Raw genomic sequence first — 25833 nt, 5'->3', positions numbered from 1 at the left:
TGTATTCTTAAAAAAAAAAAATTGCAATTTTTTTTTAAATATGAAAAATCTATATTAAAAATAAAAAACAGAAATCTCGCAATCTTCACACTGGTCAATGGGGTTTTATTAGATTCTTTTTTTGTTTCATGAGCACATGAACATTAGCCACAATGATCAGTCATACCTAATCTTTTGTATTGAAGCATGTAATGATCATGTGTTAGGGTGACTGTTATGTGAGGGGCAGCGGAGTAAGTTGTGACTGGTGGATTCTGTGCTATCAGCTGTGGGTGAAAGTGTTACCTGTCATTGTAATCCTGGCTGTGATAATATGGAGCCTTGCAGGAAACTCTTTATGAAAGGACAGGAAATAAAAGTCTGAATTACCCCAAGTGACAAGTGTGAAAATTGCAAGATTCCTATTTTTTTTAAAAAACAGATTGTGATATGAAAAGAAAAATTGCCAATATTTACCTGTTTTACAAAGTAGGTCATTTTCTGATTATAGCATACTTCGGCCCCCATACAAATTGCTTAGTGACATCAGCGCATCCTCTGTTTCTACAAATAATATAAGCTACAAATTGGTGACTTAATGGAGAATCACTTACTTTTGGTGGTTTGAATGGGTAGTCTGGTGAGAATGTGATATCTAAGAAGAAAACCCCTCCTTCATATACAGAACCAGGAGGACCTAGTATAGTTGATCTCCATTCATATATGTTATCTCCTTTGGGTCCAGCACTGCAAAGAGACAAACAATGGAATATTAAGTGGGACGCGTAAATATCAGAAACATTCAGAGCATCTGATAAATGTATAAAACGACACAAGATTCATATAGAAACAGTGTGATCTAGAAGCTTACACAGCACTATTTTATATCATGGCAAGGATGCGTGGTATAGTTAGGATTTGTTTTCACTTTACTTTCTATACCAGTAATCTCCAGTAAGTCATCGATCCTGCTGAAATACTGATTAATAGCTAAGGATGTAGACATGATAAAGGCTGTACGGCAACTGCTGTATGGGTCACAAATAAGAGCGTGAAGCTCAGGCTACTACTGTCCGCCTGCGCATGTTGTCTACTTGCGCATGTTATCCTCCTGCGCATGTTATCCTGCTGCACGTTATCTGCTTGGGCATGTTATCCTCCTGCGCATGTTATCCTGCTGCACATGTTCATGTTATCCTGCTGCACGTTATCTGCTTGCGCATGTTATCCTCCCGCGCATGTTATCCTGCTGCACATGTTCATGTTATCCTGCTGCACATGTTATCCTCCTGCGCATCCGTATGTTATCCTGCTGCACATGTTCATGTTATCCTGCTGCACGTTATCTGCTTGGGCATGTTATCCTCCTGCGCATGTTATCCTGCTGCACATGTTCATGTTATCCTGCTGCACGTTATCTGCTTGCGCATGTTATCCTCCCACGCATGTTATCCTGCTGCACATGTTCATGTTATCCTGCTGCACATGTTATCCTCCTGCGCATCCGTATGTTATCCTGCTGCACATGTTCATGTTATACTGCTGCACATGTTATCTGCCTGCGCATGTTATCCTCCTGCGCAAGTTAACCTGCTGCACATGTTATCTGCTTGCGCATGTTATCCTCCTGTGCATGTTATCCTGCTGCACGTTATCTGCTTGCGCATGTTATCCTGCTGCACGTTATCTGCCTGCGCATGTTATCCTGCTGCACATGTTATCTGCCTGCACGTCATCCTCCTGCGCATGTGCATGTTATCCTGCTGCACATGGTCTCCTCATGCGCACATCATCCTCCAGCACACATTATTTTCATGTGCACGTCATCCTCCTGAACATGTCATTCTCCTGCACACGTTATCCTCCTGCACGTCGTTCTCCTGCGCATGTCATCCTCCTGCGCACATCATTCTCCTGAGCACGTTATCTTCCAGCACACATCATTCTCCTGCACACATCATCCTCCTGCGCACGTCATCCGCTTGAGCAAAATATCCTCTTACACATGGTTCACCATACTCACTCTACCCCTCTCATACAAAGAATGTTCAGGGGGAGTAACAAGGGCTGGGTCATCCTATCCAAGGATGATGTCATGAGCTAATGAAAACATACCCCATTTTCATCTTTTTTTTGTTCTATGCCAAAGCTGGAATCCGAATATATTTTGTATGTAATAACACATTGCAGAAATGCATGAACACACTACACATTTTGTACATATTAAAAAACCCCAATATGAATCTATACCAATTATAACCCTTTCTCTCAAACAAGTGACACAGTGAGTACTCTTTTTACCTAAACATTTCAGATTCATTTTCTTTCTGTACTATTTACTAGAGAAGGTCAGGTGGTGCTTCAGCATAGGATAGCCAGCCATAACGGGGGTTGGCCAATCACAGCATATTAATGATTAACACTAGGGTAGCCCATTCATTTCAGATCAGAAGGGTTCCCACATCCAGCACCTCCACTGATCAGCTGTTATTTGTTCCATTGGATGTAAACGTTTTGAAAATAATATGATGTGTTCTGCAGTGTCAAGCTGGAGCAGACAACAATTTTTGGTGGGGGTGTTGGGTGTCAGATTCCCAACCTAATATTATTGATGTGCTATCCTAGGGTAGGATACAAATATGCTGTCACTGGACAACCCACTGAAGGTAAGAATATAAATTAAAGCTTCTTTAGTACTTCTTGCTTTACTAAACAATTGTTTCAAGATCAATCAAGTAGCCGGTGAGACTATATCTGATATAGTCTCATAGTTTCGTTCGTTTGTTAACACTATTGATGGCTACTGGCAGGTTTATCATAAACCCAATATGGCACCAAGGAAAAACATTACTTGTCCTGCAGTACACAAGCCCTCATACACCTTAGTGGATGAAAAAATAAAGTGGGAAAAAAAGGGTTTAAAAAATGCTTTTATTGTGCAGATGATGCATAAACAGAGCACATATTGTTGGAATTGGCTTCAATGTAACTACGGTACCTGTAGAATGTAGTTACAATAATATTTGCATAGTACAATTAACAGCAAAAAAAAAAAAAAGGAAAAACAAACCAATAGTGCATCTACAGAAAAAAAAACAACAAAAGATAATAGCTAGTGATGAATTAATGTGCTCAGAAAAGGTCTTATAGGAGAATGCTCGGGTGCTAATCAAGTGACTTCCGTGTGCTAGAAAAATCTGTTTGAGTCCCCAAAAAAAGGTTATTATCTGCTGAAGGACGTGCCTCTACTACCAGGGTCATTTGTCTATGGCTTTCTAGATGAGAAACTCAGATGAATTAATTTTTAATATTTGTAGGAATTATTATTTCATTCAACCCTTGGAGGCTTTCTAGGCTTCTCAGGAGACACGTGCTATGAATTAATAGTTACACTACACACACATAAGCCTCTATACTCAGGGTAAATATTCGGTGGCATTTGCTCCCTCCTTCCCTTATCGCTGGTAAATATATTAGGCCTGTATAAACCGCGGAATAAAGTGCAGACACCTCCTCAGACTGTATTGATGTCAGCAGATTTCTTACTAGGCGGACTCCTCTGGGAATTCCCGGGCTCAGACGATCAGATTTCCTATGCTACGCTCTTCAGGGTTGTAAATAAAGTTCTGACAATACAAATTCTTCACGGAGAAAAAGACACAAATTTACAAAAAATACAAAAATAAAAATAAATAAATAAATAATAGATTAATATAAAATATCCAAGAGTAGACATGAAACCTTAACATGTTTGGATCGATTAACATCACATTTGGGCAACACGATGGCTCAGTGGTTATCACTGGTGCCTCACAGCATTGGGGTCCTGGGTCCAAATCCCACCAAGGACATCATCTACAAGGAGTTTGTATGTTCTCCCCATGTTTGCGTGGGTTCCCCCAGGGTTCTCCGGTTTCTTCCGACATTCCAAAGACATACTGATAGGGAATTTAGATTGTGAGCCCCATCGGGGACAGTGATGATAATGTGTGTAAAGCGCTGCGGAATTAATGGCGCTATGTAAGTGAGTAAAATAAATAAACTTGGGGGCCATGTGATACAGTCAAGGTCAAACGTGTTGTCACTCTTAAAATTGTCCCAGAAAATGAAGTATTTCTCCCCAAAAATTATTTCAATTATATGTTTTGTTCTAAACATGTTTATTTCCTTTGTATATACCCCCAAAAAAAGAAAAAGCCGCACCACTCCAACTTTCCATGTGGTTAAAAAACCTTTGTCCTTTATTTCTTACAAAATGGTATGGACATGGTTACTGAGGGCAGTACGTTTGCAGAAAATGCTGGTACAAGAAGAGGACTACGGCCGTTTCGCGTCTTACACGCTTCTACGGGTCCATTTTTTTTTCTTTTTTCTTATTTCACTTTATTTCCTTTGTGTTTGTTAAAAATTACACACTGAACAAAGCAAGAAAGTGAATATGTAAGATTGCAGATACCCATCAAGTGATGCCCATAAAATAATAATAATATGTAGCTTAATTCTGGAGTGAATGGCAGACCATTCGGGAGATAAATATATACAAGGGAGAAAAAAACAACTATATGGTCCAATTAACAAAAAATGGAAACCAATGCTTGGATGGAGTACAAAAAGATTTATTTTGGACAAAGAAGAGGGAAGCACAAGATGATAACAGGATGCTAACAACAAAAAATGTATATCTGCCCATAACACAAAAAGTGACCACAAAGAAAAAAGGTCATAAAATACCGACATTAATGAACACAAAGCATGAATAAATCACTAAGTGTGATAATTATACAAAAGAAGAGTCAATGTACTCATAAAAGTTAAAGTGAATACATGTAATTTTGTTTGTATATCTAAGAAACTGCACTAGTGTGCAAAAGTAAGGTAGAAAGACTCCAGATGAAAAAACTTGTATGTCTATTTCAGGGTACATATAGTAAATGTCAGTTTGGCAAATCACCACAAATACTTTCAACAGGTAAAAGGAGCCTTGTGACTCACATATCTATAATATTTGCCGCTACAAAAAATAGTAATATAAGTAATAAAGTGCATGTGCAAAGAAATGTTGTAGCCACAACACCAGGCCGTGAAAAAAGTAAGAGTAAAAGTCAGACTGAGGGTATGTTCACACGTTCCTGATTTCCATCTTTTTTTTTTCAGGACTGAAACCGCAGCTCTTTGCAGAAAACGCAGGTCCTTTTTTTGGTGCTTTTTTGGTGCGTTTTTTGATGCGTTTTTGATGCGTTTTTTGATGCAGTTTTCTATGCAGAGTCTGTGTGTTTTCTAGGAAGTTTTTTAGGGTTAAAATGGCTGAAAATACCCTAACCCTACCCCTACCCCTAACCCTATCCTAACCTTAGTGGGGAAAAAAAAAAAAATCTTAATTTTTTTATTGTCCCTACCTATCCCCCATGACAAAGGGGGGGGGGGGTGTGTCATTTACTATTTTTTTTATTTTGATCACTGAGATAGGTTATATCTCAGTGATCAAAATGCATTTTGCAAGATGGCAGCGCCCAGGGAGAAGACGGCCGGACGGACACCGGGAGGCCGGGTAAGTATAAGGGGGGGGAGATTAGGGCACGGGGGGGGGCATCGGAGCACGGGGGGGCATCGGAGCATGGGGGGGGGGCATCGGAGCATGGGGGGGTGGGATCGGGGCAGCCACACTCCGCCCACGCACTTCCGCCCGCTTCCCCGCACTTCCTGCTGCAGCGGTTCGGCACCACAAACCGCAATAAAACCCGCAGATATATTTTTGATCTGCGGGTTTTACTGCGGGTTTGACCTCACAATGGAGGTCTATGGGTGCAGAACCGCTGCGGCTCCGAAAAAAGAAGTGACATGGTACTTCTTTTTTACCGCGGCTATTCAGCGCGGCTTTTTTTTCCCGATTCCCGCATCATGTGCACAGTGGTTCCTGTTTTCCATAGGGTATATTGTACTGTACCCTGCATGGAAAACAGCTGCGGAACCGCAGCGGCAAAAACGCTGCGGTTCCGCAGAAAAAAACGCACTGTGTGAACATGGCCTAAAAGTCCCCATACTGCAGAATAGGAGACCTAAGTACTATACAAGTGATAAGCCTGGAAGAGTACAAGGCAACGACTAGCGTACAGTGATCCTAAGCTAAAATAATAGATTAATATAAAATATCCAAGAGTAGACATTAAACCTTAACATGTTTGGATCGATTAACATCACATTTGGGCAGCACGATGGTTCAGTGGTTAGCACTGGTGCCTCACAGCATTGGGGTCCTGGGTCCAAATCCCACCCAGGACATCATCTGCAAGGAGTTTGTATGTTCTCCCCATGTTTGCGTGGGTTTCCTCCGGGTTCTCCGGTTTCCTCCCACACTCCAAAGACATACTGATAGGGAATCTAGATTGTGAGCCCCAATGGGGACAGTGATGATGATGTGTGCAAAGCCCTTTGGAATTAATGGCGCTATGTGAGTAAAATAAATAAATTTGGGGGCCATGTGATACAGTCAAACGTGTTGTCACCCATACAACTGTTCCAGAAAATTATTGCAATTACATGTTTTGTTCTAATAAACACAAAGGAAATAAACATGTTTAGAACAGCACAAAAAAAGAGAAAAAAGGCAAAATGAACATACGGTAATTTCACACAAAATCCCAAAAATGGGTGGACAAAACTGTTGGCACCTTCAGCTTAATACTTGGTTGCACACCCTATAGAATAAATTACTGCAATCAATCTCTCCCTATAATCATTACAAACTGCTCCTGATCTCTCATATTTGAAGGCACCGTCTCCCAACAGCAATGTAAAGATCTCTCCACAGGTGGTCAGTGGGATCTAGATCTGGACAGTGCTCATCGCTCATCGTGCAGGTGGTCAGTGGGATCTAGATCTGGACAGTGCTCATCGCTCATCGTGCAGGTGGTCAGTGGGATCCAGATCTGGACAGTGCTCATCGCTCATCGTGCAGGTGGTCAGTGGGATCCAGATCTGGACAGTGCTCATCGCTCATCGTGCAGGTGGTCAGTGGGATCTAGATCTGGACAGTGCTCATCGCTCATCGTGCAGGTGGTCAGTGGGATCTTGATCTGGACAGTGCTCATCGCGCAGGCGGTCAGTGGGATCCAGATCTGGACAGTGCTCATCGCTCATCGTGCAGGTGGTCAGTGGGATCCAGATCTGGACAGTGCTCATCGCTCATCGTGCAGGTGGTCAGTGGGATCTAGATCTGGACAGTGCTCATCGCTCATCGTGCAGGTGGTCAGTGGGATCTTGATCTGGACAGTGCTCATCGCTCATCGTGCAGGCGGTCAGTGGGATCCAGATTTGGACAGTGCTCATCGTGCAGGTGGTCAGTGGGATCCAGATCTGGACAGTGCTCATCGCTCATCGTGCAGGTGGTCAGTGGGATCTAGATCTGGACAGTGCTCATCGCTCATCGTGCAGGTGGTCAGTGGGATCCCGATCTGGACAGTGCTGATCGCTCATCGTGCAGGTTGTCAGTGGGATCTAGATCTGGACAGTGCTCATCGCTCATCGTGCAGGTGGTCAGTGGGATCTAGATCTGGACAGTGCTCATCGCTCATCGTGCAGGTGGTCAGTGGGATCTTGATCTGGACAGTGCTCATCGCTCATCGTGCAGGCGGTCAGTGGGATCCAGATTTGGACAGTGCTCATCATGCAGATGGTCAGTGGGATCCAGATCTGGACAGTGCTCATCGCTCATCGTGCAGGTGGTCAGTGGGATCTAGATCTGGACAGTGCTCATCGCTCATCGTGCAGGTGGTCAATGGGATCCCGATCTGGACAGTGCTCATCGCTCATCGTGCAGGTTGTCAGTGGGATCTAGATCTGGACAGTGCTCATCGCTCATTGTGCAGGTGGTCAGTGGGATCTAGATCTGGACAGTGCTCATCGCTCATCGTGCAGGTTGTCAGTGGGATCTAGATCTGGGCAGTGCTCATCGCTCATCGTGCAGGTGGCCAGTGGGATCCAGATCTGGACAGTGCTCATCGCTCATCGTGCAGGTGGTCAGTGGGATCTAGATCTGGACAGTGCTCATCGCGCAGGTGGTCAGTGGGATCCAGATCTGGACAGTGCTCATCACTCATCGTGCAGGTGGTCAGTGGGATCCAGATCTGGACAGTGCTCATCGCTCATCGCGCAGGTGGTCAGTGGGATCTAGATCTGGACAGTGCTCATCGCTTATCGTGCAGGTGATCAGTGGGATCCAGATCTGGACAGTGCTCATCACTCATCGTGCAGGTGGTCAGTGGGATCTAGATCTGGACAGTGCTCATCGCGCAGGTGGTCAGTGGGATCCAGATCTGGACAGTGCTCATCACTCATCGTGCAGGTGGTCAGTGGGATCCAGATCTGGACAGTGCTCATCGCTCATCGTGCAGGTGGTCAGTGGGATCTAGATCTGGACAGTGCTCATCACTCATCGTGCAGGTGGTGAGTGGGATCCAGATCTGGACAGTGCTCATCACTCATCGTGCAGGTGGTCAGTGGGATCCAGATCTGGACAGTGCTCATCGCTCATCGTGCAGGTGGTCAGTGGGATCTAGATCTGGACAGTGCTCATCACTCATCGTGCAGGTGGTCAGTGGGATCCAGATCTGGACAGTGCTCATCACTCATCGTGCAGGTGGTCAGTGGGATCCAGATCTGGACAGTGCTCATCGCTCATCGTGCAGGTGGTCAGTGGGATCCAGATCTGGACAGTGCTCATCACTCATCGTGCAGGTGGTCAGTGGGATCCAGATCTGGACAGTGCTCATCGCTCATCGTGCAGGTGGTCAGTGGGATCCAGATCTGGACAGTGCTCATCACTCATCGTGCAGGTGGTCAGTGGGATCCAGATCTGGACAGTGCTCATCGCTCATCGTGCAGGTGGTCAGTGGGATCTAGATCTGGACAGTGCTCATCACTCATCGTGCAGGTGGTCAGTGGGATCCAGATCTGGACAGTGCTCATCACTCATCGTGCAGGTGGTCAGTGGGATCCAGATCTGGACAGTGCTCATCGCTCATCGTGCAGGTGGTCAGTGGGATCTAGATCTGGACAGTGCTCATCGTGAAGAAGCTGCACTAGTTTGGGAGGTCAGCATGCTTTTTTTCTGCCTTTCTATAACTCAGTGTTGTTCTTTGTAAGAGACTTTTCTCTGCTTGGAGATATAAATGGTACTCTTCTCAAAAGGCAAAATATACAGTTATGATGTGAACATTGTACAGTAAAAAATGTCAAAAGTAATGCTGCAAAAACAATCACTTTTATACACTTTTTTTTTTTTAAACATTGCAAACCAGTACATAAAATGGACACATTAGGTATTTCTGTAATTGGAACAAATCGTACAATACATTCAGCATACTATTTATGGTGATTGGTAAACGAGGTAAATAAAAATGGTGCAATTGTTTTTTTATTTATGCAAATCATAATTTATTTTTATTTATTTAAATTGATTTTACTAATTTATATAGCGCCATTATTTCCTCAGCCCTTTACAGACATTATCATCGCTGTCCCCATTGGGGCTCACAATCTAAATTCCCTATTAGTTACAACTATATACAATAGTATAGTATAGTATACAAACTCCTTGAAGATTCTGTCCTTGGTGGGATTTGAACACAGGACAAGCGCTGAAGGCACTTAATGGTTTTCTGAGGATTGTTCTGAACTTTGACATGCAAATTATCAAAATCCACTGCTGGCAGCTCCCTTCGCAATTGCCAACTAATGACATCCCAAATGCTCAATAGAAGACAAATCTGGAGACTCTACAGGCCATGGTATTACTTTCAAACCAAGCAGGCTGCGAATAGTAGTACGAGCAACATGTGGCCTGGCATTGTTGTGTACCGCAAGTGAAATTGGATGTCTTATACGCATACAAAGCCTAAGGGTACCGTCACACAGTGGCATTTTGATCGCTACGACGGCACGATTCGTCATCAAACAGTGTCTCCACAAACCATCAAAAGGCATTTGCACTACATAGGATATGAGCTATGTGGAGCAGGCGTTCCAATGACCTCACACCAACACTTTCAAAGGCTATCATGGTGCAGGGCAAGAAGACAATGTAGGCTGTCATAGAGGTCTATCCTCTTCAGCGTGAGACCCGCTTTTGTTGTCGGCACAATGATAATCAGATATTGGTCTGGAGACAAGGGTAATGCCATGAAGCTAGATTATGGCATAGGGTGGCATAATGTACGATGGCAGGACACCTCTTGTCTTCATTCCACTTACACTAAGGGTATGTGCCCACGTTCATTAATCGGCAGCGCTTTGGACACAGCACATGCCCACTCCGTCCAAAGCGCTGCCGGCTATTGAACGCAGGTGATTCCGAATGTGTTCATTGAACAGTTCAGAATCACTGCATCCAATACATTGAAAGGGTGAGATTTATCTAGCGGTGACGTGTGTCTGTGAGCGGACTGCATGGCCTAAACATGCTATCCATATTATACAGACTATCCGGACTTGTCTCCCATCGCAAAGGTGACCTGCCAGCTGCGATTCTTGATGATTTGAGCGCTCAAGTGCAATCAGTCAAGGAATGTAAGTGTGTATGTTTCTGCACGTGGTACTCAATCTCATCTCATACATGGGAAGAGACAAATATCTGCTTATCTGGAGGCTTTCCATATAGACTTTTCAGGTTAAGTATAAGTGTTTTAATGTTTCTCACCTGTAAAAAAAAATCATGCAGCAATTTATGGTAGAAAGTACCGGCATTCTGTTTTGCCATTCAATTCTTGGCCATGTTGCACACTATATATAAGTGCTATTACTCCCTGACATGCTATATATAAGTTTTCACGAAGATCCAGGTTGGAATTGTACAAAAACAAAATCTTGGCAGCTGCTGTGTTTTCCAAACTCTAATGAAACCTGCAGTCAGTAGGAAACCTCTACACAGCTTCACTCCACAGTAGTCTAAGCCGTAGGACCTCTGATAGAACCGCTGCCTAGTAGACTGCTTAATGAGCCATACACTGGCTAATGAATCAAATGATTATTGATTAAAGAAAATCAGATGGCTCATTCTAACCATTATAATAAAAAAGACCGAAATCTAAAACCCAGCTTTAGTGTCATAAAAACAATTGAAACAAAGCAAAAATACCACAATAATGAACTTTCCCAAATAAAAAAATGATTATCTTACAGAACAGAAGGGACTGACTCTGCTTAACCCCGGAGACATTTTCCATTATTGCGGTTTCTTTTTTTGCTCCCCTTCTTCCCAGAGCTCTAACTTTTTTTATTTTTAGGTCAATGCGGCCATGTAAGGGCTTGTTTTTTATTGGATCGCTGATAGATGCTACTGCGCATCTTGGTGGAGACCATTTTTGTTTCTCTAACAAGATGGCGCTTCCTGGAAGGGATGGAAAAAGGTACCTTGCTAGTGACTCCTGGTGTAGATAGCTGGCCTGTAATAAATGATCAGACATTGGCTTACAGGAGAGCTACTGCCTGGAGAATGCTAATTTGCTGAGCAGGAGGCCTACAAATATATAAAACATGTAGCAATACTGTATTGGTTCAGGGTTAAGTGTAGAAGAAGTATTTTACAAATGTTCTTAATTTAAAATCTTGCGCTGTTTTGTATATACCGTATACGTCCCTGATGCAGATCTGTGTGTCCTTATGGTTATAAACTATAAGAAACCACTTGGGTAGTCTAATTACACAGTTTGCACCATTCTTGATAATCTATATGTTACTCAGTTGTCCTACCTTTGCCGGGCCATGCTACCATTTGCTATGGCCACCTCCCTTTGCTGTAGTCTATAATCCTTTGACATCACCCAAGGTCTTTAAAGGCCAACTAAAAGAGCTATGTGCTAAGTATTCAGTAAGCTTTGCCTTCAGTTTCTGGAGTTTGCCTCACCATCCGTTTCTCTCAGATAGCGAATAGTCTCTAAAACTCTTTTTTGTTCATCATCTATCTATCTACATTTACTTCCTGGCTCAGAACTGTGGTTAACCATTCTTCTGCTGTAAGCATAACAAACTCTTCTTAGTTAATACTAGTGCTGTTCACAATACAATGCTGTGTATCTTCTCTGTAAGCAAGTATTCAGTTGCTAGTTCACCATTGCTATCTGCGTCTACGTCTCTGCCATTGACCATCTGTCTGCTGATAAAATTCAATACAAATCCTAGACTGACTATACATCAATAGTAACTGCCTCCAGTCCATGTTACTCACCCTGACCTACGGGATAAAGAATCCACCTCATGGGGTGAGCAAGTAACAATATACAGTGGAAAAAAGGGGACACCACATGAATACAGGATCAGGTTACAAACGGGCTTTTGTTTATAATATAAAACCATGGAGAGACACTGGTTTGCCAATGGGCTGCATAGGCAAAACACTATAATCTTTTAAATTGTGTTGGGGCAATAATAATGTAGAATGTGTCGTTAGAAGGATTTTAGCACCAAAACAAAATATAGAAAACACAACTTAATACATGCAAGCCTGCCTCTTAAAGGGGGTTTCCAGTGTGTTAAGGAAATAGGCCAGAAGCAAGAAATGTTATGAAGTAACGCAGTAGTCCACATACACCCACCCATTTTAGTGCCCATTGGTGCCAATGCTGCCATCACATCTGAGGCCACTGATAGCAGCAGTGAGTTGTAGATGGACAATATCATGGTTACAGGATTTACGCAGAGACCGGTGGAGGCTACTGGAGTAACATCGCTGGAACCAGCAGGAAAGCAATGGGTAAGAATGGGTTAATTCTTTGCTTTATAGCGTTGTCTTCTCTTGGCTGATTTACTTAAACTACTGGAAAAAGCCTTAAAGAAAATATCAGAATTCTATGCCGCTAGATAGATGAATGCACGGTTCTGCTGACATAACGGCTCCCAATGATCACTACATAAAAAAAATGCCGTGCATCTGCATACTGTATGTGGATGTATGTGATTAGCAATATTTTTACACATTAGCTTGTAGAAGCTTTGTAGTTTAGGTTTGGTGAAATCCAAATGATCAGCAGTCGTTTATATTCAATGGTTTATCATCATTTTCCTAAAGAATAAATAAGAGTAAAATCTGCTAATTGTGCACACGCTCAGGTCTATCTGCTTGTTTGCTTTGTGAAACTCATGGATAAAAGGCATGTAGGCTATATTTCCATTTATTTCTTTTAGGAATTTATCATAAGGCACAAAAAAGGAAAATGTCTAAAAGAACATCTTTCGTTTTGAGTAAAATTCAACAACTCGTGTGCGCCATTTTGAAAAATATTTTGCAAAAACTGTCAACAAATACCACAAGACATAAGACAAAGGTCAATTAAAAAAAATAAATGCAACTAATAAATGGGAGCCTGTATGTGTTAAATCTGGTTTATGGTTTAATATAAGTAGAGCTAATTCACTATATGATGAAAGTTCCATGTCTGAGCTACCGTAATTAAATCTGAGCAACACTGTATAATAATATATAACGATCTAGATAAGATATACCAAAGAAAAACCACTTGAAAAATAAAAAATATATATAACACCAAAAATAATCACGGAAACAAGTATATTCAAAATATAAATACATTTATTGAAGGCACCAATCCAATTTAACACACAAAAATGATTAAACACACATAGGACAAATCTAAAAAATAAGGGGAACAGAGCACCACCCGTAATCCGAACAAATTGCCAAAATAGCGTATAATGCTATACAGATCCAACTATCATAAATAGGGAAGCATACATTTCATATTATCAATCTCATAATAAATTAATAAAGTGCCTAGCAATATATATCAAATCCAAGTAGTATAATATAACGTGCATGAATAGCAGGGTACATATAGCCCCAAATATTTTATAAAGTGTACATAAATAAATTACCTATAGTAATCCCGAATAGGAGAATGACTAGAACAAAATGAACACATCCATATACTAACCGGGATTCATTTCCCTCGTGGTGCTGCTGCCCCACACCTCAACGCGCGTTTCACACGTTGCTTCGTCAGGGAGAATCAATCAATCAATGGGGCTTGGGTAGAAGTTTGGGTACTGTTGGGTACTGTTCTGGTATCCGAACCGAACTTTTAAAATAAAGGTTGTGTCAAGTACCAGAACCCAAATTTCCACCGGTCCGCCCATCCCTAAGAGATTAAACTTAATTTACATGAGACTTCTTTAATATAAATTGTGGCTGGAGCCGTTCTTTATAAATACTATTCTACTTGGTTCTGGATTCTAACCCTATCCTTATTTCACTCAGTCACGGGTCATTTTTTTTTTTCCAAAATCCACCCCGACGCTGCGAGCAGGGAGATCTGAACAGACACCTAACTATTTTAGTAGGACCAGCTCTCAGTAATGAGAACATGAACTTGTCAATATGTGCAAAGACTTTTCCAACATGGGACATGACAGTCTTCCCGCAATTATATGAAGTCCGGATATTAGAGAGACGGAGTGACAAAAGCAGAGAAATGCTAAATGGCCTTCACTATGTTGAATTAAAACGAGACGGAAAAAGTGCATGAAGGACATTGCGGCTGGTGGGTGTAGAAGTAATAAAGTGACAGCTCTGATCGCCCATTCCGACCATGTTAATGTAATGTCATCGGCTTTTTGATCCAGCTGACAGGGTGACACTGATATATAGCAAGACATACGCCGACTCTGACAGTCTAAGCCTTCCGGAGAGCAAGATTAAAACAAGGCTTCATATACGCTTTACTGTCTCTCACTATAACATCCAAGTAAGAGTCATAATGTATGATCGTCACGGCAGCCACACCGCTGATATAGCACTAGAGATAGCAGACATTTTATTATCAATTACAATTGAATGTCAAAGTGTCACTGAGTGCAGATTAAAGAGGGTAAACTGTTGTGATGACAAAAAGGAATAAACTTGTCATCATGTCTGTCATACACTGAATCAGTATACAGCATATGTCACAATGACGAAGCTAGAAGTATTTTATTACTTACAAGGTATGTCATTGTGGCGACCTTTTCAAGTGCTGTATTTTTATTTATTGAGAGCCACCACTAGGGGGAGCTTACGGAACACTGTTTTAAACAGTAACAGTATGTAGTAAGCTCCATCTAGTGGTGTTGCAGGTAATCATATATATATTGTTCTCTTCGCGAGGAATTTCAATCTATTAGAAAATTAAGCTACTTTAAGGTAATTAAAAAAATTGCAAAAAAATGTATAAAATTTAAAAATGTTGAACCCATAGGTATAATGATAAAAGATCAACTAACTTTACAAAGAGACTGAAAGTTGCCAAAATAAGCTATTACTTCAATTTATGATGACTGGATTAGTGATGAGCGAGTGTACTCATTGCTCGGGTTTTCCCGAGCACGCTCGGGTGGTCTCCCAGTATTTATGACTTCTTGGAGATTTAGTTTTCATCGCCTCAGCTAAATGATTTACAGCTACTAGCCGCAATGAAAACAATCTCCGAGCATTCATAAATACTCGGAGGTCACCCGAGCATGCTTGGGAAAACCCGAGCAAAGAGTACACTCGCTCATCACTAATCGGGATCCAACCTCTGTAAAAATGGGGCACCTTCACAGTTTTTTTTATAATATCAATGAGGGGTTAGTAATGGGGGTATCTTATAGATGCCTCTCCATTACTAACTTCCAGACTTGATGTCATCTGACAATACAAAGGTGACATCAACACCCCCCAATCAACACCTTATTTGCCACCACACCAGGGTAAGCGGGAAGAGCGATGTTAAGTGCCAGAATTAGCACATCTTATAGATGCGCCTTTTCTGAGGCTGCTGAGAACTGATGTTTTTAGTTTGGGTTGGGACTAATATTCATGGACCCAATCACAGGCTATTAATATCAGCCCACAGCTGTCTGCCTAGCCTTTACTGGTTATTAAATATAGTGGGACCCTACATCATTTTTTTTTTTGGGGGGGGGAGGGGGTCCTCCATTTTAATAACTAGGAAAGTCTTAGCATATAGCTGTGACCTGATATTAATAGCCTGGGAAGCTCTGTGGGTATTACCCCCTTCCCAGGCTATAAACATATGCAACGAGCTGTCTGCTTTCCCTCTGTTGGTTATGAAAATTATGCAGGAGGCCACACCATTTTTTTTCAGAAAAATATCAATTTATTAATTACATACATGTACACTAAGCTGCACACGCAGTGACTGACATCTTTATATCTATCTATTCTATGAGTAAATATCTATTCTATTTTGTCAGGTCACACTGTGATTTTACAGTACGCGGCAGATAAAATGATGTGCATTTTTTTTCTCTCACAGCATGCTACAATTCTATACTCTTGGTGTGTGATATTCTGAGTGCTTGTCTGTTTATTCAACCTGTAAGTAGAGTTAAATAATCAGGGTGTCTGGTTGACACCTCTTCATTACTAAACCTAGGGCTTGGTGTCAGGGACAGCTGCTGACACCAGCCGATAATCCCATTACCCTGATGCAGTGCAGTCTGCCTTTGTATGTATATATTGCAACAAATGAAATTTGCTGTGAAAGTCTGCAGCGCTAAAGGTACCGTCACACTAAGCAACGCTGCAGCAATACCGACAACGATCCGGATCGCTGCAGCGTCGCTGTTTCGTCGCTGGAGAGCTGTCACACAGACAGCTCTCCAGCGACCAACGATGCCGGTAACCAGGGTAAACATCGGGTTACTAAGCGCAGGGCCGCGATTAGTAACCCGATGTTTACCCTGGTTACCATCGTTAAAGTAAAAAAAAACCAAACACTATATACTTACCTTCCGCTGTCTGTCCCCGGCGCTGTGCTTCTCTGCTCTGACTGTGAGCGCCGGTCAGCCGGAAAGCAGAGCGGTGACGTCACCGCTCTGCTTTCCGGCCGCTGTGCTCACAGCCAGAGCAGAGAAGCACAGCGCCGGGGACAGACAGCGGTAGGTAAGTATGAAGCGTTTGTTTTTTTTACTTTAACGATGGTAACCAGGGTAAACATCGGGTTACTAAGCGCGGCCCTGCGCTTAGTAACCCGATGTTTACCCTGGTTACCAGCGAAGACATCGCTGAATCGGCGTCACACACGCCGATTCAGCGATGTCAGCGGGAGATCCAGCGACGAAACAAAGTTCTGGACTTTCTTCCCCGACCAGCGACATCACAGCAGGATTCTGATCGCTGCTGCCTGTCACACTGGACGATATCGCTAGCCAGGACGCTGCAACGTCACGGATCGCTAGCGATATCGTCTAGTGTGACGGTACCTTAACTCACATTCACACTAAAAAATCCCCATTCCAGGTAATTTTTTAATACACATTTCTAGTACTGTAATCTGCAGTGTATTATTAGCCCAGTGCGAATATACCCTAATTGTGGGGTGCATACATTTTTTTTTTCAGTTTAAAAACTATACTTATTTTCCGTGCAGGGTCCTCAGTTTTAGGTACATACAATAACAGAGGAATTACCATCTCTCCATAGTTCATCAAAATACTGTAGTCATAAAAATATTTCCAATTAAACGCCAGGGTCTTGACAGGTCAGCTCAGTTCAAGCCGCGCAAATGAAGACACCCATGTAAAAGTTGCTTCCTTGGGAACTAATTTAGCTAGAAACAGCTCTGATCATGTGCAGGCTTTATGTAAAGCTTGCAAAGACAAATCTGGTTTAAACTGCTGATGTTATTTCAATTCATATTCTACAGCTAATGACAGGTCTCCGGAGGAGAGGAAAGAAGAGCATCGCACATTGGAGCTTGATCAGCATTAAAAGCTATGACAATCAAGGACCAAATCCAGCTTTAAGAGTCAAATCCCCAAAGTGCTTTTTAAATAATGTACATTGGATCGCTTTACTGCTTCTGCAATGTAAGAAAAATGTGGTGGAACACATAAATGGGAAATGCAAGCTGAAGCAGAGCGGCGTAATAAGGCAAAAGTGGTTATTAGCATTCATTTTAGTCTGTACACAATTATCAGCAGAACCTCTCTCAATGTTTTGCTTCTTAATTAAAGGGATTATCCAAAACTTTTTGTTATTTTTACCTATAGGGCTAAAAACTTACTGGCAGGTAGTTGCATAACTAATTTCCTGTTCTGCCCTGTGATGATCTCCCGACTCAGGCAGTGATTCGCCCATTTCCTTTGACCTCACATCAAGAGAGTTCTTTCTAAGCTCACATGAAGCCACAGAATCACCAGTAAGTGCGGTCTACGATCACACTGAGCCGGGAGAGATCGTCACAGGGCAGCACAGGCAGGCAGCCAAGCCTCTTGACGAAGCCCAGCGGAGTAAAACGCGCGTTGAGGTGCTTCTGCCCCACCAATTGTGTTTTTCCCCAGTGAATCTATATTGGCTTCACCATGCCTATAGGCAATCATCAATCTTTGTAGCCACTTTGCTGACGCACTGTATGCACTTAATTTATTACATGTGATCTATTTGCTGTAATTTGCAGCATATCCCATAAATGACTCCTAACATGCATTTAATTTGTTTATATTAGTACTAGTGTCACTATCTTTATATGAGTCGTATATTCCATATGGTCTTATCAAATCTTGATGTATTATTATTATTTATTATTATAGCGCCATTTATTCTATAGCGCTTTACATGTAAGGAGGGGTATACATAATAAAATACAAGTACAATAATCTTAACCAATACAAGTCACAACTGGTACAGTAGGAGAGAGGACCCTGCCCACGAGGGCTCACAATCTACAAGAATGATATGCATATGACCTTTATTAGGTTACAACATTGGTGTTTTAGAACCTTGTTCACACTTTTGCATATATGGGCATATATTATTATTATTATTATTATTTATTATTATAGCGCCATTTATTCCATGGCGCTTTACATGTGAGGAGGGGTATACATAGTAAAACGAGTACAATAATCTTTAACAATACAAGTCACAACTGGTACAGGAGGAGAGAGGACCCTGCCCGCGAGGGCTCACAATCTACAAGGGATGGGTGAGGATACAGTAGGTGAGGGTATGTCTGGATATATGTCTGGATACCTATTTTTTGTATACGGTATATATTCATCTATACAACTTTATCTGTCTGATCAAGTGTATCTACTTTGAGATTATCTCATCCATTTTTATAAAGCCAAGTTTCCCATTAATATTATTATCATTGCTGGGGAAACATTTTTTGTGGGATTTCTGGTCTATTTCAGTCAGGAATCTACTGATCTAATGTTGATCACAATTTTCATCTATATCCTGATGTATACCGTATGTATTTTTGCAGATTTTTCTCCATACATACAGTACAGACCAAAAGTTTGGACACACCTTCTCATTTAAAGATTTTTCTGTATTTTCATGACTATGAAAATTGCACATTCACACTGAAGGCAACAAAACTATGAATTAACACATGTGGAATTATATACTTAACAAAAAAGTGTGAAACAACTGAAATTATGTCTTATATTCTAGGTTCTTCAAATTAGCCACTTTTTGCTTTCATGACTGCTTTGCACACTCTTGGCACTCTCTTGATGAGCTTCAAGAGGTAGTCACCGGGAATGGTCTTCCAACAACCTTGAAGGAGTTCCCAGAGATGCTTAGCACTTGTTGGCCCTTTTGCCTTCACTCTGCGGTCCAGCTCACCCCAAACCATCTCGATTGGGTTCAGGTCTGGTGACTGTGGAGGCCAGGTCATCTGGCGTAGCACCCTATCATTCTCCTTCTTGGTCAAATAGCCCTTACACAGCCTGGAGGTGTGTTTGGGGTCATTGTCCTGTTGAAAAATAAATGATGGTCCAACTAAACGCAAACCGGATGGAATAGCATGCCGCTGCAAGATGCTGTGATAGCCATGCTGGTTCAGTATGCATTCAATTTTGAATAAATCCCCAACAGTGTCACCAGCAAAGCACCCCCACACCATCACACCTCCTCCTCCATGCTTCACGGTGGGAACCAGGCATGTAGAGTCCATCCGTTCAACTTTTCTGCATCGCACAAAGACACAGTGGTTAGAACCCAAGATCTCAAATTTAGACTCATCATACCAAAGCACAGATTTACACTGGTCTAATGTCCATTCCTTGTGTTCTTTAGCCCAAACAAGTCTCTTCTGCTTGTTGCCTGTCCTTAGCAGTGGTTTCCTAGAAGCTATTTTACCATGAAGGCTTGATGCACAATGTCTCCTCTTAACAGTTGTAGAGATGTGTCTGCTGCTAGAACTCTGTGTGGCATTGACCTGGTCTCTAATCTGAGCTGCTTTTAACCTGCGATTTCTGAGGCTGGTGACTCGGATAAACTTATCCTCAGAAGCAGAGGTGACTCTTGGTCTTCCTTTCCTGGGGCGGTCCTCATGTGAGCCAGTTTCTTTGTAGCGCTTGATGGTTTTTGCCACTGCACTTGGGGACACTTTCAAAGTTTTCCCAATTTTTCAGACTGACTGACCTTCATTTCTTAAAGTAATGATGGACACTCGTTTTTCTTTACTTAGCTGCATTTTTTCTTGCCATAATACAAATTATAACAGTCTATTAAGTAGGCCTATCAGCTGTGTATCCACCAGACTTCTGCACAACACAACTGATGGTCTCAACCCCATTTATAAGGCATGAAATCCCACTTATTAAACCTGACAGGGCACACCTGTGAAGTGAAAACCATTCCCGGTGACTACCTCTTGAAGCTCATAAAGAGAATGCCAAGAGTGCACAAAGAAGTCATCAAAGCAAAAGGTGGCTACTTTGAAGAACCTAGAATATAAGACATAATTTCAGTTGTTTCACACTTTTTTGTTAAGTATATAATTCCACATGTGTTAATTCATAGTTTTGATGCCTTCACTATTAATGTACAATTTTCATAGTCATGAAAATACAGAAAAATCTTTAAATGAGGTGTGTCCAAACTTTTGGTCTGTACTGTATGCCTTGTTGATGACTACTGAATAAACAGTTTATTATAATATCTTAGGTATCCCTGTTATGTCTTTCTTTATTTAGACCTGTTTTTACTATATTAACACTTATTATTAGATGTACATTATTTTTAGGTTATAGGTCATTAGTAACTACTTGCCGGTAAATTCTTACCCCATAGGAAAAAACAACAAGCTAAAATCCCAAATAATATGTTTAAAATCAAAAATACTTGCCTAATATATCTAAGAAAACAACATAATGCAAATGTTACAAGAAAAATGTGAATGTGGCCTGAAAGCGATCATATTGAGAGCAGAGCTGTATGGTGTATTATAGAGAAAAGCAATTTTACTTGCCTAATAGATCACCTCTGTGTAAACCTTAGACATCCTCACTTGGGAAAATTGGAAAATTAAGGGCAAAACTGTTAAAATGTGGATCACACAGGTGACATTCACATCTGAATTTATGTTTCTATACATACCGTTGGGAAAATAAGTGTTTAATACACTGCCGATTTTTCAAGTTTTCCCACCTACAAAGGATGGAGAGGTCTGTAATTTTTATCGCAAGTACACTTCAACTGTGAGAGAGACAGAATCTTTAAAAAAAAAATCCAGAAAATCACATTGTATGATTTTTACATAGTTGATTGCATTTTATTGCATGAAATAAGTATTTGATTCAATAGAAAAATAGAACTTAATATTTGGGACAGAAACCTTTGTTTGCAATTACAGAGGTCAGACGTTTCCTGTAGTTCTTGGACAAGTTTGCACACACTGGACAGAGATTTTGGCCCACTCCTCCAGATCTTCCACAGATATTTCAGGTTTCGAGGCTGTCGCTGGGCAACATGGAGTTTCAGCTCCCTCCAAAGATTTTCTATTGGGTTCAGGTCTGGAGACTAGCTAGGCCACTCCGGGACCTTGAAATGCTTCTTACGGAGCTACTCCTTAGTTGCCCTGGCTGTCTGTTTTGGGTCATTGTCATGTAGGTAGACTCAGCCACTACCCATTTTCAATGCTCTTACTGAGGAAAGGAGGTTGTTGGCCAAAATCTCGAGATACCTGACCCAATGCATCTTCCCTTCAATATGATGCAGTTGTCGTGTCATCCCCTTTGCAAAAAAACACCCCCAAAGTATGACGCTTTCTCCACCATGCTTCACGGTTGGGATAGTGTTCTTGGGGTTGTGCTCATCCTTTCTCTTTTTCCAAACACGGTGAGTGGAGTTGATACCAAAAAGTTATATTTTGGTCTCATCTAACCACATGACCTTCTCCCATGCCTCCTCTGGATCATTCAGATGGTAACTGGCTAACTTCAAATGTGCCTGGACATGTGCTGGCGTGAGTAGGGGGACTTTGCCTAGCCTGCAGGATTTTAAAACATGACGGCATAGTGTGTTACTAATGGTAATGTTTGAGACTGTGGTTCTAGCTCTCATCAGGTCATTGACCATGTCTGCCTCTCTAGTTCTGGGCTGATTCCTGACCATTCTCGGAATCATCCTTACCAAATGAAGCGAGATCTTGCATGGAGGACCCCTGGCCGCCAGGTAGGTGATCAAATACTTATTCCATGCAATTAAGTGCAATTTTAATTATTTAAAAAATCATACAATGTGATTTTCTGGTTTTTATTTTTAGATTCTTTACATACAAGTTACAGATCTTTCCATTCTTTGTGGGTGGGAAAATCAGAAGTTTGTTAAAAACTTATTTTCCCCACTATATAGGGGGGGATTTATAAAGACTTTCTAAAAGATTTACGGTGAAAAAGTAAAAAATTTTGGCAAATGCCCCATTTTAGACAAAAAACTTAAATTTTTTTGTTCATGCTGCTTCAACAATTTTTAAAAAAGTGGGCAGTATTGATGGAAAATGGTTGTCCAGCAGATTAATAATCTTTATTTTTATATAGCGCTAACATATTCCGCAGCGTTTTACAGTTTGCACACATTATCATCACTGTCCCTGTTGGGGCTCACAATCTAAATTCCCTATCAGTATGTCTTTGGAATGTGGGAGGAAACCGCAGAACCCGGAGAAACCCACGCAAACACGGGGAGAACATACAAACTCTTTGCAGATGTTGTCCTAGGTGGGATTTGAACCCAGGACTCCAGCGATGCAAGGCTGCTGTGCTAACCACTGAGCCACTGTGCTGCCCATATTAACTCATTTTCATCAGAAATTGGCATAAATTGTAATGAACATCTACGAAAACGAATACCTAGGGTGGATATTACGGTAGTTTGTGGCACATGAACAGTCCAATTTGCGCCAAAATGTACTAATAAATTTGGTGCAACTTACTTCAGGATTTAGTTTCACTATGGAAAATGAAGTGGGAGTCTTGATGAATTCCCATCATTTGGAAAATTATTCTGGAATAATAGGTACGTGTGATTTAGTTCCCCTCCAAATTTATCTAAACTATAGTTATAGCTATTGGAGAATGAACGCATTTGGCGTGTCAGGTTAGCAGATACATAATAAAATTGGTTGTTACCTAAAGGTTTTGCTGAAGGCTGACTTAAGCTGTCAGGGTTACTCGGCCTCAGTTTGCATTAACCTTTGAATAATAAAGCACAGCTGGGAACGCTATAAAGAACAAACCAAGTAATGAATAATTAAAACCACCTACACAGCTTTGGATGGCTCAGTCATCAACACGGATATTAGCAAACATATTACTGGAAGAGGACTGACTAGTAGTGCGCTCCTTTCAGGCCAGGAGAGGCGAATGGGTAATCACCAATTTCACAAAAACATGAACAATAAAAATTCTTGACAATAAGAACGACAATAGAAACATGGAGGACTGTATGTAGTTTACTGCGGAATAACAAATACAATTCCATTTGATCACTAAAGTATTAAAGGGATAATCCAGCCCCGCTCACGTCTCCTTCGGGTGGTCAGTGGGGCCAGTGCTGTCAGGTCTAGTGCACAACTGACCTACTCCAACTGCGCCGCAAACCACCAGACCCACCTGATGTGGAAATGAGTGACCCCGGATTGCCCCTTTAGATAACCCTCTTCATATTACAATATCTTTTACTATCATGCAAAATGTTCTTATTATTTTTAGAGTCAAATGTGGTGTAAGAAGACTTTCTAGTGATTATCTGAAGAACAAAAGTAAACTTGTATCTACTATCTACAAATAATGACAAAGATAATAAACTACTATAAGCAATAAGACTCTGGGCACATGTCGCAGCTGTATTGAAGTTATTTTTATGAAGGCACAACTAAAAACAAATTACAAATGCAACGTGGGAATCCGGCCAAAAAATATGTTCACACACAGCATTTTTTTTTAAAGATATTCTGCTGACAAAGTAATAAAATCATCATAATGGTTACACAATTTGACTTAAGGTCCCTTCACATTAAGCGACGCTGCAGCGATACCGACAACGATCCGGATCGCTGCAGCGTCGCTGTTTGGTCGCTGGAGAGCTGTCACACAGACAGCTCTCCAGCGACCAACGATCCCGAGGTCCCCGGTAACCAGGGTAAACATCGGGTTACTAAGCGCTGGTTATCTGTCCCCGGCGCTCAGCTTCTCTGCACTCCTCCTGTACTGGCTGTGAGCACAGCGGCCGGAAAGCAGAGCGGTGACGTCACCGCTCTGCTTTCCGGCTGACCGACGCTCACAGCCAGTACAGGAGGAGTGCAGAGCACAGCGCCGGGGACAGACAGCGGTAGGTAAGTATGTAGTGTTTGTTTTTTTTTTACTTTTACGCTGGTAACTAGGGTAAACATCGGGTTACTAAGCGCGGCCCTGCGCTTAGTTACCCAATGTTTACCCTGGTTACCAGTGAAGACATCGCTGGATCGGTGTCACACACGCCGATCCAGCGATGTCCACGGGAGATCCAGCGACGAAATAAAGTTCTGGACTTTGTTCAGCGACCAACGATCTCCCAGCAGGGGCCTGATCGTTGGTCGCTGTCACACAGAACGATTTCCTTAACGATATCGTTGCTACGTCACATAAAGCAACGATATCGTCAACGATATCGTTATGTGTGAAGGTACCTTTAGGGCCCCTGCAGACGAGTGTATAAGAAATCATTTGCTTTTCATCCAGAAAACTCAAATGCCACCCGCGTGTCCCTTTTTTTTTTTTACGTCCGCGTGCGATCTGTGCCTACACAAAAAAATGTACATGCTCAAGTACAGTTTCTAAGGTTTATAAAACAGTGGTGTCCATAAAAATCGGATGTCTCTCGGATGTTCTGTGTGAGATCCAAATTTCTTTTATTCACCCTTAGGGTACCGTCACACAGTGGCACTTTGATCGCTAGGACGGCACGATCTGTGACGTTCCAGCGATATCGTTACGATCTCGCTGTGTCTGACATGCTACTGCGATCAGGGACCCCGCTGAGAATCGTACGTCGTAGCAGATCGTCTGAAACTTTATTTCGTCGCTGGATCTCCCGCTGACATCGCTGAATCGGCGTGTGTGACGCCGATTCAGCGATGTCTTCATTGGTAACCAGGGTAAACATTGGGTTACTAAGCGCAGGGCCGCGCTTAGTAACCCGATGTTTACCCTGGTTACCAGCGTAAACGTAAAAAAAACAAACACTACATACTTACCTTCAGCTGTCTGTCCCCGGCGCTGTGCTTCTCTGCACTCCTCCTGCATCCTGTGTCAGCGCCGGCCAGCCAGAAAGCACAGCGGTGACGTCACCGCTCTGCTTTACGGCTGACCGGCGCTGACAGTGCAGAGGAAAGCACAGCGCCGGAGGACAGACACGGAATGTAAGTATGTAATGTTTGTTTTTTTTTACGTTTACGCTGGTAACCAGGGTAAACATCGGGTTACTAAGCGCGGCCCTGCGCTTAGTAACCCGATGTTTACCCTGGTTATCAGGGGACTTCGGGATCGTTGGTCGCTGGAGAGCTGTCTGTGTGACAGCTCTCCAGCGAC

The 25833-nt window shown here is 42.1% G+C and overlaps 1 protein-coding gene across 1 annotated transcript in view; it reads right to left on the bottom strand.

The window, feature by feature from the left end:
- LOC138642070 (ubiquitin-conjugating enzyme E2 E2) overlaps window positions 1–25833 on the bottom strand; it is a 311858-nt gene that overhangs the window by 46434 nt on the left and 239591 nt on the right. The window contains exon 4 of the mRNA XM_069729987.1: window positions 594–726. Coding sequence (XP_069586088.1) covers window positions 594–726 — 133 coding nt within the window. The remainder of the gene's footprint in view (window positions 1–593; window positions 727–25833) is intronic.

Source organism: Ranitomeya imitator, chromosome 6, assembly GCF_032444005.1.
Source record: "Ranitomeya imitator isolate aRanImi1 chromosome 6, aRanImi1.pri, whole genome shotgun sequence".
NCBI classification, from domain to species: Eukaryota; Metazoa; Chordata; class Amphibia; order Anura; family Dendrobatidae; genus Ranitomeya; species Ranitomeya imitator.
Note: the sequence above shows the minus strand (reverse complement) of the source record. Positions and strands in the feature narration are given on the sequence as shown.